The 16,750-nt window shown below is 42.2% G+C and overlaps 1 protein-coding gene and 1 non-coding gene across 7 annotated transcripts in view; both read left to right on the forward strand.

Moving 5' to 3' along the window:
• Nucleotides 1-16,750, forward strand: part of PRPF18 (pre-mRNA processing factor 18) — a 44,724-nt gene that overhangs the window by 17,634 nt on the left and 10,340 nt on the right. For all 6 annotated transcript variants that reach the window (XM_036341851.1, XM_036341885.1, XM_036341863.1 and 3 more), the window contains 4 exons: nt 10,892-11,038; nt 12,276-12,344; nt 13,719-13,859; nt 13,989-14,060. In XM_036341851.1, coding sequence (XP_036197744.1) covers nt 10,892-11,038; nt 12,276-12,344; nt 13,719-13,859; nt 13,989-14,060 — 429 coding nt within the window. The remainder of the gene's footprint in view (nt 1-10,891; nt 11,039-12,275; nt 12,345-13,718; nt 13,860-13,988; nt 14,061-16,750) is intronic.
• LOC118661797 lies at nt 16,372-16,446 on the forward strand. Its single transcript, XR_004969479.1, has one exon.

Raw genomic sequence — 16,750 nt, forward strand, 5'->3', positions numbered from 1 at the left:
GTATGCTTAACATTTTAAGAAATGCCGAATATTTCCAAATGCCATCAGCATTTTTATTGTTAGTCTTTTAAATTTTAACCATTTTCTTATATGTGTAATAGTATCTCATTGTGGTTGTGTTCACATTCCCCTGATAACTAAAGATTATGAGCATCTTCTTGTGGACTTCTGTAGGCTATATTTTTCTCTGTGCAGTGTGTATTAAAATGTTTTGTTCATGTTTTAGTTAGGTTGTCTTTTTATTTTTGAATTGTAGAAGTTCTTCATTTATTCTGGATAGAAGTCTTTTGTGAGATACAGATATATATTTTTGCAGGGGTCAAACCCCAGCAGGTCCAGGGGGTCCCCAAAGGCGTAGATGGAGTTGGCGAAGAAGGAATGACACGGAGACAGCGTTCAGTTGATCAGCAGCCTAGCCAGGATCTCTAGCGAAGTTCTGGTTAGGATCTCCAGCCAGGTTCTGCGTCCATGTTCTCTTGCTAGGTTCTCAAGCCAGGTTCTGTAGCCATGTTCCCTCGCTAGGTTCTCCAGCCAGGTTCAGTCACCAGGTTCTAGTCAGGTTCTCTTGCCCATTCCTGTAGTCAGGTTCAGTCCAGGATCTTTTGCCATGTTCTCTCCAGCGAAGTTCTTCTGTCTGTAGGTTCTGTGTAGGTTCTGTCTTCTTGGTGCTGTCTTCTGAGTTCTGTGTTCTAAGTTCTGTGTCTTGCTGTCTAGTTACAACTGTATTTATACCAGTTGATTCAATCCTATCAATCTCTATTACAAAGGTTAGGGCGTTTCTTATCTCCATTCCAGGGAGTAAAGATTATGTAGCTTAAGCATGATTGTTCATAGTTAAAGTGATTAATTACCCACCTGGCACTTAGTTAAGAGGTTTTATCCCCTCCCTGACTTCAGGGGAAAATCCCTACCTGGGGAAACAACCTTTCTCAGAGACCTTGGTTAAAACACATAGTGCCAAGAAGGTGAACAAACATATTAAGAACAGTATGCCATATGTGCCAGGTCCCTTGAAACAGCAAGCATGGACCGGCTCCCGGCATATTTTGTGACTATTTTCTCCTACTCTATAGTTTACCTGTTCTCTTATTCGTTTCTTTTGTGGGGGAGAGTTCTAAATTTTGGTGAAGTCCACTTTATCAGCTTTTGGTTTTATTGTTATTGCTTTTGGTATTTTACTTAAGAAACCTTTGCCTGTCCCAAGGTCTTGAAGAAACAGTCTTCTGCATTTTTTTTTTTTAGCTTAACAGTTTTAGCTTTTATATTTAGAGTTCTGATATTGTTTTATGGCTCAGCATATGGTCTCTTTTGGTTAATATTCCATGAGCTTTTGAAAAGAGTGTGTTTTATTTTTTATGCTTTGGGATAAATGTCATTTACAATAGTGTTCAGAGATTCTGAGGCTTTATCATCTACTGGCTCTAGCAATTATTTAGAAACAGGTGTAGTTGTTTATGGCTATGTAACAAACCACCAAAAACTTAGTAGCTTAAAACAATTTATTATTATAAAATCTTTTTCAGTCATCTATGACTATCACAAATCATTCTGAAACCTAGTAACTTAAGATAATTTATTATCTCTCACAGTTCTGTGGTTTGATTGGGTAAGCTGGCAGTGTTTGGCTCAGGATCTTGCACGTGATTGCAGTTAGGTGAGTGGTTAAGATCATCTGAAGGCTCCACTGGATCAGTCTTCTAACTTAACATAAAACCTTTAAGGTTCATCCATCTTGTAGCATGTGTCAGAATTTCCTTTTTTAAAAATCCTCACCCGAGGATATTTTTTCCCATTGAAAGAGAGTAGAAGGGAGGAAGGTGGAGACCGAGAGAAAAAAAAATGGATGTTCAGGAGAGACACATTGATTGATTGCCTCCTGCACGTGCCCCAATTGGGGCTAGGGAGCAGACCCACAATCCAGGTACCTTGACCAGGAATCAAACCCACAACCCTTCAGTCTGTGGGCCAGTGCTCTAACCATTGAACAACTGGCCGGGGCAGAATTTCTTTTTTTTTTCTTTTTTCTAAAAAAGGGCTGAAACATATTCCATTGTATAGAGGGAGAGAGACAGAAGGAGAGAGACATCGATGTGAGAAAGACTAATTGATTGGTTGCCTCCCACACATGCCTGACCAGGGCCAGAGATCAAGCCTGCAACCAAGGTATGTGCCCTTGACAGGAAAGGAACCCAGGACTCTTCAGTCCACGGGCTGACACTATCCACTGAGCCAAACCGGCTAGGGCTGGAACAGTCTGTTTTACATTGGTAAGAACTTAAGTTTGAACAAGTTCTAAAGTTCTACATTTTTACTTCACCCAGCCCATGTTTTATGTTTTTGATGTCACATTTTACATCTTTTTATCTTGTGTATCCCTAAACTAATTACTGTAATTATAATTATTTTTATTGCTTTTGTCTTAACCTTCATACTAGCTTTGTACATGATTAATTCACTACCTACTCTGTATGTACCTTTACCAATGAGATTTATACATTCATATTGTTTTCTTATTAATTAGCTTTCTTTTCAGTTTAAAAAAATCCCTTTAACAATTTCTTGTAAGGCCAGTTCAGTGGAGATGAACTTTAATTTTTGCTTTATTGGAAAACTCTTTTTTTTTTTTTTTTTTTTTTTTTTTTTTTTTTTCAAAGTCCCTAGTAAACAAACAGACAGAAATTTTTACTAGTTAGGCGGGCTGATTCCACCTCTGACAGAGAGCAAACGCCCTTGGGAAAAGAACCCGCTCGGGGCATTTTGCTATCGGTCAGAGCATTCAGCCTTAAATCAAACATTTTTTTCACAGACTTTCACACTTGCATGAACAAATAATTATACCTAATTAGACATACAAACATCAAATAAACATCCACACTTACACCCTTTCAGTGAACAAGTACTTTTACAGTCTTGGGATCTTGAGCAGATAACAGGAACACTGCCCAAGTCCCCTGATGGGGGCCTGACAGGAACAGATGTGGGGGCCTCCCTTTCCCACATCCCAGGACAGGATTCTCGACCCATGTCTCATCCCGACAGAAACGGTACTCATACTGAACAAAGAAAACAAGACTAAATAGACATGACAACTGGATACATTCCCCATTAAAAGCTTTGAATCACCACGGAAACTCAGAAGATGTTGTTGTGCCCAGATTTCATGATTCCCAAGAACCCACAGGGAGCCAGCGAGTCCGATGCAAAAGCAAAGAGTCATTCATTTCAAACCTAGGTTTGGCTCCCCTGCCACACTCACCGATGCAACGGTAAGCTCCAGTGGCTGAGAGAGAGAGAACTCTGTGTGGAGAGAGGTTTTATAGGGGTTTGGGGTAAGGGGAGGAGAAAGGACTGTGGGCCCTGCTGATTGGCCAGGCGCGAGTACACAGGATGTGGTCATAGTGATGGCGTGCACTTCCCTTGACTATCTTCCGGGAAGAAGCTTGCTGAGCACATGGCCAAGTTAAGATGAAGGGCATAGCCCTTACCTTGGGGCAAGGTGGAGGGCGTAGCTCTTACCCTGGGGTAAGGTGGAGGGCGTAGCCCTTACCCTGGGGCAAGGTGGAGGGCGTACTCCTCGCCCTTTCATTCCCCCCTTGTCTTGGAACTTCCGGCTCAATCATGAGACGGACTGCATTTCTATTCCACCATTGCTAGAGGCCCATACTGGGCACACAGAACTATCAACTGAACTATCCCTATAAGCTTAACAAATGGCCCGGTGGAAGGGAACGAAACCATTTTAGATTTAACAACTTCTATTGAAACAGGATTTTTCTTCTTAAAATTCCTCCATGGCTATCAAAAAGCCAAATCAAGATTAATTTATCTACTGTCCTGATGTTTGCATACACACAACAAGAATGGTAACTGACTACCTTTGCTGGAATTTCATGGTTGAATCTTAATGTGCCCCGTAGGGCCAGGAAGCCAAGCCATCCAGCTGCCATCAAGCCTGCCTGCAGTATCTGCTGAGTTAGGTGAATCCCTCACCTGTAGCAACTCCACCTGAGCCCACGCTCCAGGCTTTAAGGCCCATCTCAGTAGCCCTCCTACTTGTTGCGGCCCAGAGTGTGTGGGGTTCTGCAGGGATGCAGAGGCATCTTTACTGCTCCCCTTCTACTCTTACCAACCGCCAGTGATGGTAGGGCATCAGCCTGACGCTCCAGCGCCAGCCATCTTCAGGGCTCCCAAGCAGGATACCAGGCTTTCTTTGTGGCATTCTTAGTGGCTTCAAGTCTTTAGAGTTCAGATAGGGCTCTTTAAAACATGATACTCCAGTCAAAGTTTTCCGTTAATAAAACCACTATTATGAATCAGTCTCATTGGATCTATGCAAAGAAACGTACTTATTTAGCATTGCCAGATTTTGGAGGAATTACATAAGGAGAAAAACATACTGATCTACTCTAAGATTTTCTGACTTTCCTTGCTAATTCCTTTTCATGGATTTAAAACAAAACAGTAACTGTTGGCATAAAACCTTCTTTCTATGCATAACCATGCCTCAGACCTTCTATTCTAAACAGGCTTTTTCCAGCTTTACTACCCCTGACATGGCATGGTGACTCAGGCCTGCAAGACAGTATTACAGGCTGCCAAGTGTTAGCTGTCTCTCAAAAGAGACCAAAACCTGATGGGCACCCTTCCCTGCCCAGTTGGGCACCTGCCCTCTTGGCAGCTAGGCACCCTTTACTTTTGGGGGTCACTGCACACAGTCCCCTTTCAGGATAACCAACATACATTCAAACCTGCAAAAGAATCAAAGGTTAATATAACATATCAATACAATGAAACATAATATTGGCATCATGGCCGCTTCAGGCAGCCAAATCTTCTGCTACCAAACATGTGATCCTATAAATTGTCCTTGTCTCTTTGGAGCCATGTCCATGAAGATGCCGGCATTATCTAAATGTATTACACAGTCATGTTACCGGCATCAGGCAGGTCGAGCACGCCGTAGCTTGAGCTTGAGCGGGTTGCGTTGATCTTGATCGATGCTCCATTTGGTGAGGAAGTCTTTCCGGGTCATGGATGGAACCGCTGACCGGACGTGAGTGTGATGGACCCAGGTTGCGACGTCATCTACCTTGAGAGCGGTGGGGGTCGTCAGCACCACAGTGTAGGGACCCTTCCAATGTGGCTCTAGGGTCTCCCGGTGGTGCCTTCTGACGTGGACCCAATCTCCTGGTCTGTGCTGATGAGGAGTTGGGGTTGGGCTGCTCTCGTAGATGGCGCGGAGGCACAGCCAAATGTCCTCGTGCACCCTCTGGAGCCCTCTCAAGGAAAGAGATTGTTAAAGAAAAGCCACCCAGTCCTCGCCAGTCTCCGATTCAGATTCCTCCTCTCTTGGAGAACTTCAAAGTCCTGATGGCTTCTAGGTAACGCTGTTTATCAGTTACAGCGCTCTGCTTTTTTTGGCCTTTCTATCAGTTCCCTTTGTGGCAGAGCAGCAACCAGGCCTCTTTCAAGGGAGTGCGTTAGAAGTGGGTATCAGCCCCTCCTTTGCTAGCAGCAACAGGTACCAAACCCTTGCAGTACATTTGACCAGCTTCATTCCTGCCCACCTTTACAGATTCTAAGGCCCATTGTCTTCCTTTAACCAGAAAGCCAAATGACACTGGCCTGTATTATTTAATTCAGCACAGGCAGGGGGAAGGGCCCATGAAATCTCTGCCCTGAGGAACTGTGAGCCCCACCCTTAAATGTCCCAATCAGACTAGAAAAGCCACAAATACCTTTTAAATCTACCCCAGAATTCCAAAATCCCAACCCAGCACTGAATATCACATAGCAAATCAAAGTTCCCAGCAAACAAACAGACAGAGATGTTTACTAGTTAGGCGGGCCGATTCCACCTCTGACAGAGAGCAAGCGCTCTTGGGGCAAGCGTGTGCCTTTTTTTCCCACAGACTTCCACACTTACATGAACAGATAATTATACCCAAGTAGACATACAAACATCAAATAAATATTTACACTTACACCCTTTCAGTGACAGTCTTGGGATCTTGAGCAGATAACAGGAACACCGCCCAAGTCCCCTGATGGGGGCCTGACAGGAACAGATGTGGGGGCCTCCCTTTCCCACATCCCAGGACAGGATTCTTGACCTATGTCTCATCCAGATAGAAACGGTACTCATATTGAACAAGGAAATCAAGACTAAATAGACACGATAACTAGATACATTCCCCATTAAGAACTTCAAGGTACATGCCACATTTATACCACAAAATACCAACAAATCAGTTTCAGTTGTGTCGAGATACAGAACAAGTCCCTGAACAGAGGCAGTAGAAAACTGCTTAGGAATGCTTCTTTTCTACCTTTTTAAAAGATAGGCCAGATTCGAACCCTTAGCCAGTCCGGGCTTTGAATTCCCTCCGGAAGTCCCAGAGATGGTGAATACCATCTAGAAGCCATTCCTCCAGATACAGGACAAGTACCTTAGAGATTCTTGATAATCTACATCAGTAATCCATTCACACAATCCCCCAAAAGTTAAAGAGGAAGGAAAGAACCATTCAATGTCCTTACTTTACTTTAGAAATTGGATTACTGCTATCCTGGCATAGCTGCACAATTTTCCTGCTGGGGAATTCAAGAAGCAAACCCATAACTATTAAGGCCAAAACAGTCTCGGGTTTTTATTCTGTACACAGCAAAAGGTCAAGTTCAGCTCAAAACTATGCGCACTCGTTTTTAAACTGGCCTTTTCCTTTACATGTGCACAGAAATCCTGGATGCATTTATGAATTTGTAAAAGCTTTTCAATTCTCTATCTACAAGCCCTTTGAGAAATATGAGCTCTATTGTCGGCCCTTATAAAGCCAACTGCTCAAAACATTGGTCTATCATACCACTAAAATTATATTAAGACCGTGATTGCTAATTTAGTATTAAATAAATCTGGGAGGCAGGCACACTTTCTGCCCCATCTGCATTTCCTTAGTAAAACTCCGCCTAAAACTCCACCCCTGAAATCCCATCCTGCCTCAGTGAGCAGACATTCCTTTTGTGATTGACTAAGTCAGAGGGAGGGGCCTGCTGTTCCAAGATGGCGGCCCCCAGGGGCACGGCATGCCATGCGGCCAACATGGTGGCTGCCAAGTCAGGCAGCTCAACATTGTGGCGGTCTAAACTGTTCTCTGACAGAAAAGATGATTTCCTCATTCTCACAATAAACAAGGGAAGAGCAAACCAAAACCCCTAAAAGATAGATGGCCAACATTATATTGCAGAACTTTTTAAAATCTTAGGTAGCAAATTAAATACGCTAGCCCAAAACCCTATCCGAAAATGGACGGTGCACACATTAGTTTTAAGCCAGCTTTTCTCCTAACACGTGCACAGAAATCCCAGACGCATTTACTTGGGGAGGGGGTGACCTGTTTCCACAGACCCTCACTCAGGCAGCCGCCCGACCGCCACACAAAGGAGCGGGGAGGGCAATCCCCCTCCCTCCACACTCCCACACTTTCACCAGACATTCATTCAGACTTTAAACAATCCATTCAATTCCTAACAACTTCCCAACTCCTGAGGGAGCTCTAAAGCCTCCCCCAATCTCCTTGAAATGATCAATCACAATACCCAAAGGAGCAGTCTGAGTCCATCCCATAACATCCGTCCAGTACAAACACAGAACACTAAACAGGGCCCGAAAATACAGGCTTCCAACTCCATGGAAGCAACTAGACGTTGGCCTTACGCCAAACCGGCAGGAGCGACCTGCCTCGTCTCAAATCCGCGAGGGGTATATCCATCCCTCGTGAGGGGCATATCCATCCCTCCTGGGGTGAGGGGCATATCCATCCCTCCTGGGGAGCGGAACGTCTTCCAACTCTCCCCCGCCTGTGGTCGTTCACGGCGCGTCCGCCTAGACCCCTCAGGCAATTACAGATTCCAGAAACGAGCTCACACTGAACAGAACATACAACGACACACACATACCGCGGTCAGTCAGACTCTTCGGATCGGGGGTCCCTCGATGGTCTTGGGAATCCCGGACGAGCCCCCAAATGTTGTGCCCAGATTTCATGATTCCCAAGAACCCACAGGGAGCCAGCGAGTCCGATGCAAAAGCAAAGAGTCATTCATTTCAAACCTAGGTTTGGCTCCCCTGCCACACTCACCGATGCAACGGTAAGCTCCAGTGGCTGAGAGAGCTGGAAAACTCTTTATCTTTTCTTCAATTCTGAATTATAATTTTGCCAGGCAGAGTATTCTTGGTTGGAACTTTGTTTCTTTCAGTACTTTGAACATATTGTGCCATTGCCTTCTGGCCTGCAAAGTTCCTGCTGAAAAATGTGCTGATTGTCTTATGCATGTTTCATTGTATATAACAATTTTTTCCCCTCTTGCTCCTTTTAAGATCTCTACTTGTGTTTATTTTTTGACATTTTAATTATAATGTGTCTTGGCGTGGGTTGTTGAACTTTCTGAGGTATTGCCAATGGTTTCCCACAGCAGCTCCACCATTTTACATTTCCAGCAGTGCGAAGTGTCCCACTTATTTATATGCTAGTGTCAGAGCCCGGCACAAGCTCTGGTGCTCTGAGTGGCTTTGAGTCCATATATTCTTCTAAATTCTCCCATTTGACTATACCAGGGCTGGTTCTTCCTCGAACCCTGCCCACTGTACTAACTGTTGGGAACTTAGTCCAAGTTCCCCCTTTATCCTCTGCTCACTAGATACAGGTGTTGGGTCTGATCCCCCCTGCCTAGGGATGGACCTCCTTGAATGCTAGGTCTTAGATGGAGAAGCCATGAGAGGTTGTGGGTATATAAAAATGAGTCTTGGTTGCAGAAGCCAGTGGCCACACAGCCATCAGACAAGAACAGTCCTCACAGGAAAGTCCATACAGGCAGCCAGCCAGACACCAGCTGGTAGAAATCCCATAAAGCAGCATCAGTCTCTGTACCCACAGCTATTATCTGAGCAGCTGCATGCTGCCTCCTAGACTTACTGCCTCACATCATAGTGGTACCTGAGCTCTCTGGCTCAGCAGCTTTTCCTGTCTACTGCCCAGCTGCTTTCTCTAGCAGACTTCTTCACACACTCCATCCTAGCTATTCTCTCTCCATACTCCAGCTTACTAGCTGGTCAGTAACTTACTTTTATACTATTTAGACAAAGAAGGCTTTGTGCCAATAGTTAGATCAATCATATTGGCTACTGAAGGGCACAGTGTACTGTCAGAGTGCTATGGCCTTGCAGCCACTCATGGTATCTTGGTCTGATTAGGCTTCCCAGGCTCAGAGTCCTTGAACATCCCATTTAGGCTCATGCTCAGAGCGGCATTTGTCTATTCTGGTGTATAGATAACAAGGCCTCTGTGCTCTCATCGGCCTTGACTATCTGGGGACCTGGCATGGTTCCCACACCTAGCCACCACTTGTTATTTTCTGGTTTGTTTGTTTGTTTATCATAGCCATCTTAATGGGTGTGAAGTGATATTTTATTGTGGTCTCTACTCACTGGTGATGTTGAGCATCTTTTCATTTGCCATGGGCCATTTGCATGTCTTGTTCAAGTCCTTTGCCCATTTTTAATCTTGTTGGTTGTTTTCTGTTTTTAAGTTGTAGGAGTTTCTATGTGTTCTGGATATCAATCCTTATCAGATATATGATTTGAAAATATTTTCTCCCTTTCCTTGGGTTATCTTTTCATTCTATTAATAGTGTCTTTGATGCATAAAACTTTTTAACTTTTCTATTTTTGTTGTAGTTGTTGCCTGTGCTTGTGCTGTTGTATATAAGAAATCATTTCCAAATCCAGTGTCATGAAGCTTTCCCCCTATGTTTTTCTAAGTGTTTTATAGTTTTAGCTCTTGGATTTAGGTTTTTGATCCCTTTTGAGTTAATTTTTATATATTGTGTAAGTTAAGGGTTCAGCTTAAAGCGTTTCCTCCCTCCCTCTTTCGTTTCTTTCCCTCCCTCCCTCCCTCCCTCCTTCCCTCCCTCCCTTCCTTCCTTCCTTCCTTCCTTTCATTTTTTGTTTTGTTAATCCTCACCCCTGGATATTTTTCCCATTGATTTTTAGAGAGTGGAAGGGAAGGAGGGAGGGGGAGAGAAACATTGATGTGAGAGACACATTAGTTGGTTGCCTCCTGCACATACCCTGACTAGGGTTGGGGATTGAACCTGCAACCCAGATATGTGCCCTTGACCAGGAATTGCACCCATGACCCTTTGGTGCTAGGGCCAACACTCTAACAATTGAGTGACAACAGCCAGGGTTTAAGGCTTTCATTTTTATTAATAGCCACAAACTGGGTGTTAATAGAATGTGGAATTTGCTGGTGTTAGAAATGTAGTTGCTAGCCTAGGATATAGAGGAGACACTAGTTTTATACTGTTGACATTTCTGAAGGTTTTTGGAGTTCATAGTAGCCTTCAGGTGGTTCTCAATGATGGTTATTGTACCATTTAAATTGTAATTTTGATATGGTCACGGGAGGAGGTAAGTACAGTGTTTATCTACTCTGCCCTCTTGACTGGTAGTCTGAGATGAATTATACTTATTATTAGAGGCCTGTTGCACGAAGAGATTTGTGCAGTAGGCCTTCCCTTCTCCTGGCTGCCGGCACCGGTTTTCCTCCGGCACCCGGGACCCAGGCCTTCGCTCCAGCCGGAGCCACCTTCCGTCTTCCGTCTTCCGTCTTCGCTGCTCCGGCTTACCTTCAGTCTTCACACCGCTTGGAGCCTATGTATGCAAATTACCTGCCATCTTTGTTGGGTTAATTGCATACTCTCCTGATTGGTTGGTTAGCGTAGTGAAGGTACAGTCAATTTACATGTTAGTCTATTATTAGGTAAGATTAGTGAAAAATCAAGTGAAAGATAGTGAAATTTCAAACTAGGTATAATTTTTCACCTTTCTCAGGGATTGAGGAATGATCTGAAAGCAGCTTTGGATAAGATTGATCAGCAATACCTCAATGAACTTGTGGGTGGTCAAGAGCCTGGAGAAGAAGACACACAGAATGACTTGAAAGTTCATGAAGAAAACACCACAATTGAAGAGTTAGAGGTAATATCTACATCCACCTTACCTCATCTCCCATTACACCTTTCATTCCCTGCAACAAATGGTTGAGTTCATCAGATTACTCTGTTCAGAGCAGACTGTCGGTTTTGGTCATTACAAAGGCCCTCCTTTCATTTCATGCTTTCATTCATTCAGTCTCTTTTTTTCTCATTCTCCACTCACATTCCCCTACTCTCTGCCTTTAAAAGTAGTCATTCGAGTATGTTTGATGTGCATTATTTTATTTGTTGTTGGTCTTATATAATTAATAGGGTTTTGTGAGCATGTGTTTTTTATTTCCATAAATGGTATTGTACTGTGAAATTCTTTCTGCTTTTTCCTTTTCATACTTTGAACTGTTTTTAAAATCCATCCTTGATGCCTTATGTATGTCTAAACATTTGCCTTTAACTGCTAATACTTTAAATCTTGTGGCATTCACTGCCTTTTCCTTGTGTTCCTCCATAATATGAACAACTAGATTGCTCCCTGCTCTCTGTAACCACAAACAGCTTTGTGAAGAATAATCTTGTGCATCACCCCTATGGACTCAGAAGTGGGATCGCTGGGTTTATGTATAATTAACTTGTCTAAGGCTGCTAAGTTGCTCTCCAGATGGCTGTATTAGTCTGTACCCTACCAGTAGGGTGTCTCGTACATCCCTAATCCCTGTCAACACTGGGCAATCTTTTGTTTTCTAATTTTTGTCAGTGTGTTGAATGTGGAGTGTTATATGTAACCTCAATTAAAGAGCAGTATTATATTACTTAAATCTGAACCTCAAGCAAACAGTATGGCTTAGTTTAAAGCTCTTAATATAGTGTGAAGTGTTAGTTTTTTTCCCTTTCATTCCTTGCTCTTGCACATGTTGATGTCACAGGAGGATGTCCTTTTAATTGCACTCTCCCAACCACCACCATAGCACCTATCTATTCATGGAATGGTACAATTATCACAATCTAATTTTAGAACAATTTTGTTGCCCTGAAAAGAATTCTCATATGCATTAGCAATCATTTCCCTTACCCCTTCTTCTGTCTTTTGATTCATAAAAGAGAGCATGCTTTCAAAATTTAAATGGCAAATTACTGTTTTTAAAAATTTTATTTAGAAATTCCATTAGGTTTTTAAATAGAAATTGGACAGTCTGTGTAATAAAGAGCCATGTTTAGACTGGTGTTGATAACGTATATTCATTTGTTGCTCTTTACTAATGAGCAGGAGCATTATTTTTCTTTAGGCATTGGGAGAATCTTTAGGAAAAGGTGATGATCATAAAGACATGGACATCATTACCAAATTCCTTAAGGTATGTACTTTTAGGCTAAGAAAGGAGGACATTTTGGTTAGTTAAGAACTATTTTTTATGTTTTTGTATTGTTAAGAGTTAAAGACTGGGAAAGAAAATCTCAAACATTTCTGGCATGTACATGGTTTATGATATTGCAGTGTGCTTGGATATAGAGGTTAACCAAAGACAGTATATTTCTGTTCCTCTTGGCACTTTAAAAAAACTGATTAACGTAAACACAAAGAAAAGAATTATAGCAGTGGAATGAACAAGATGTTTGGGGAGGTCCACATTTTTTAAAGCATTCTAGGAAGGAGCATAGTGAGGATAGAGTTCTAGAACCTTTTATGAGAGGTGATGACAGTAACAAAAGGAAGGAAGTAAGAAGACATTGGCAAACACATCAGTAACCTTTTAGGGATTTCATTTTCTCATTTCTACAGATAGCTGTTTATTCTTCCTATGATATGCTCATTCCACCTTCTTAGCATTTCTGTTTTTAGTATTTTAGGTAGAGTGTGTGCAAATCCCAGGTTTAGTTCAGCATTTAGTCATAAGTTATTTGAGTTCAGGCCATGAGATTTAAATGCAAAATATGCTTTTACTTGCATTTACAATTTAAATACAACATTAGTCATCAAGATTCTGCATCAACTGAGGAAATGATAGGGAACTAGATAGGGCATGGGAACTGGGTAATATGAACTAGAATTTTCTCTGAGAGTGACTGCCTGTCCTTATATAGGATTACACAGGGATTGGCACTAGGGGAGTATGTTCTCCTCAGCCTTCACTGTTTAACTGCCTCTAGAAGGGTGCTCTGTATATAGATAAACCCAAGGGGCATTGCGGTAGTTTTACGGGGTGGGACGGGGGAGGGTATGGATCATAGTTTCTTTTATTTCTGTTCCTTTTTTTTCTTTCCTGCTCTTTAAGTTAGGCACGTTAGTGGGAATTTTAAATTGAATTATTGTTTCTACTGTAAAAGTAGAAAGTCCAAATACTACAACAACATACTTGGGTGATTCATTAAATATCACAGCACATATATTAATATGGCTGATGATCTAGGTAAATTTTATATAATAAAAATGCAAGTAAAAGCTTATTTCAGATAGTTACTCAGGTAATATTTTTAGGGAAAATGGATTATCTTTGAGCCAGGAATATATAGAGAATAAGAAAGTTTGTGAATTGCCAGAAGTGCTTCTTCAAAACATATGACAGAATAAGCAGGTATAGTTCATTCATTAAATATTAGTGGATGATATTGTAATCAGTTGAGAAATTAGTTTTAAGGATGACAGTTAACTGTTTTGTGTGTTGGGGAACTTTAAACTTGTTCAACAACTGGATGGCATTGTAGTCTAATTTTACCCATTCTTTCAATAGTTTCTTCTTGGTGTTTGGGCTAAAGAATTGAATGCCAGAGAAGATTATGTGAAGCGCAGCGTGCAGGGTAAACTGAACAGTGCTACTCAGAAACAGACCGAGTCCTATCTCAGACCCCTTTTCAGAAAGCTACGGAAAAGGGTAAGCTTTCTCAAAAAAAAATGCTTTTATTAACTGATTTTTAAAAATAGAATATATAAAATTAGAATAAGTGCAGTCTGTAACTACAGAGTCGCTTCCAAATTTAATTATGTTTTCTTTATTTTCCAGAATCTTCCTGCTGATATTAAAGAATCCATAACAGATATTATTAAATTCATGTTACAGAGAGAATATGTGAAGGTATATTATTATGCTGTGCTTTGGAAGTATGGTTATTTGTCTATTTAGGTTGTGTACATTATATTTCATTTAGTGTGGGAGAGTTTTACATAGGAAACTGAGAAGAAATGTAAAATGAATTAGTAGTTAAAAAACAAAAATCTTTTGCCCTGGTCAGTGTGGCTCAGTGGTAGGGTATTGGCCTGCACAACGAAGGGTCTTGGGTTCAATTCCCAGTTAAGGGCACATATCTCCACTGCGGGTTTGTTCCCCTGCCCTGGTCCTGGCACGTGCAGGAGGCAACTAATAGATGTGCCTCTCTCACATCGATGTTTCTCTCTCTCCATCCCTCCCTTTGAGTCTCTCTAAAAAAAAATCAATGGAAAAATATCCTCAGGTGAGGATGAACAACAAAACCTACCAAAAACTAAAACTTGTTATTTTCTTATGTATTGTCAGCTTTACTGTGGGGCATTCAATGTTAAACTTTCAGACCACACTGTATTTTTTAGTCATTTTAAAGATAGGTGTAAAAATTCTTAAGATCATGTACTGGATGTGGGCAAGGTACATTTCATGAGTGGAACAGAATTTAGAAATTTGTAGATTGTTGGTTATAGCTTGGAACAAATTTTCCCATAGAAACAATGCTATGTAGCTATAAATATCTACTTAATTCGTAAAATAGCTGAAGTGTTGTACTAATTGATACAGTGGAGTTTTACCACCCTTTATATGTGTTTCTATGAGAAATGTTCCAAGTCAGGCTCCTAGCGTTCATCTCTCCCATTTCAGGACTGCAGCAGTCCCACCACAGGAGAGACACTGGTTTCAGTGTCTTTCCTCCTGGGTGGCCTCTGGGAGGAGGTGGCGGGGGGAGAGAGCTCTGGTGTCCCAGTGCTGCTGGGGCAGAGTTTAGAAAGGAGAGAGTGGAGACTCTCAGTTGGTGGAGGGGACCCAGAAGAGAAGGGCCGAGTGCACCAGTAAAGGACATGCTTGGTGGGCCATCAGCGGAGGGAGAGGAGGGAGCTCTGGGCGACTGTGCCTCCCAAGAGAGTAGCAGGTAAGAGTTTCAGTGCAGTTGGAGTGACAGTTCCAGAACAGGAGACAGGCCCTGACAGAAAAGTGGGAACGACATTGCTTATGTCTGTCCTCTGAGTATCTGTATTCACGAGAAGGGACCGCTGGCCTCCCTGGGTGATTGGGTGGTCTCCTTGATCAGAGCCTCATGCTGATGAACCTAAGGTATTGTTCTTATTCCCTCTACAGGAGAGCCAGTTAGTTTCATCAAAGAAAATGTTTTTGTTTTATGGCTATAAACTTTATTCTTAGATAGTTTCTGTTAGTTGCATGCTACTTACTAAGGACTGCATTGGAATGGACGGTTAGGTCACTATCACTGCAGAAAGAATTTAGATCACTTGCCTTTCCTCTTGTTACATTTCTCATTCTCCTATGAGAATCAGGTAAAAGTTTATTTTGTGTAAACTACAGAAAGAACTGAGAAATAACCTATTTGGGGAGTTTTCTTTGGAAATTTAGGGAAACTAAATATTGGAAATTTTCAGTTAATATCCAGTATTAAAATTAACATACATAGAAATCAGTGATAAAAATGTGTATACGCCCCCCCTCATTTTTTCAAGTTGTTTTTGTTTGTTTTTTTAATTTCAGAACATCCTGGGTGGTCACTTTAGGTGTCTGAGTTTGCAAGGCCAGGCCAGGCCTCCCCGGAATGGGTCAGGTTAGCATGTGGGCGCCCACTCCTTTTTTTTTTTTTTAAATATATTTCTTTATTGATTTCAGAGAGGAAGAGAGAAGGAGAGAGAGATAGAAACATCAATGATGAGAGAGAATCATTGATTGGCTGCCTCCTGCACGCCCCCCACTGGGGATCAAGCCTGCAACCCAGGCTTGTGCTCTTGGCTGGGATTGAACCTGGGACCCTTCAATCCGCAGACTGACGCTCTATCCACTGAGCCAAGCTGGCCCGGGCTGCCCTTTTAAAATTAAGCTTTAAAAAAATTGAGAAGCTAAGCCAGTGATGGGTGGCCGGGGTTGTAGCATGGGAGCGGGAGGTTGGTATGTGGGCGCTGCAGCATGGGTTGTAGGGCAGGGTGTCCCCAGGTCCCCAGTGCAGCCCCCAGATGAACCCACAGTAGTTTCCTTATATGACTGGGCCCCTTATATAATTGGCAGCGACGCTTGCCCAGAGCCTAAGAGGATTATAACAGGTCAGGCGAACCGGGGAGCGGGACGGAGAAATGAGCAACCCCTTAGGCTAGAGATGAGGGACACTTAGGGAGACCTCTTCCGCTGTAACTGTTAGCCCTGGTCAATGATGACAAGACCACTGCGCAATCTGAGTTCTGGAAACCAGTGATGGAGTGTGTTCGGACTGAGACCGGGCGAAAAAAGAAAAAAAAATGAGTAGAGCAAATTCAAATTTATCTTTAGGGTAGAAATGATCTTTCAGTTAACCTATTTGTATTTCTTTGTACACCTTTGAATTAGGTATTTCAGTTAGCCTAGTATTTGTAGTACCTGATTTAAAAAAATCAACACCGCATATCAAACACATACGTGTTTGATGTTTTTAAATTAAAATCTCTTTGAGGCCTGGCTATGTAGGCTTCTCTGAGACCCTCAGAGTCTTTTAGAATTTACCTGCTTTCTATTTTGTTTTACTACTTTTTTCCCTCTTCACAAGT

Source organism: Myotis myotis, unplaced genomic scaffold (genome assembly GCF_014108235.1).
Source record: "Myotis myotis isolate mMyoMyo1 unplaced genomic scaffold, mMyoMyo1.p scaffold_m19_p_1, whole genome shotgun sequence".
In the NCBI taxonomy this organism is placed as follows: Eukaryota; Metazoa; Chordata; class Mammalia; order Chiroptera; family Vespertilionidae; genus Myotis; species Myotis myotis.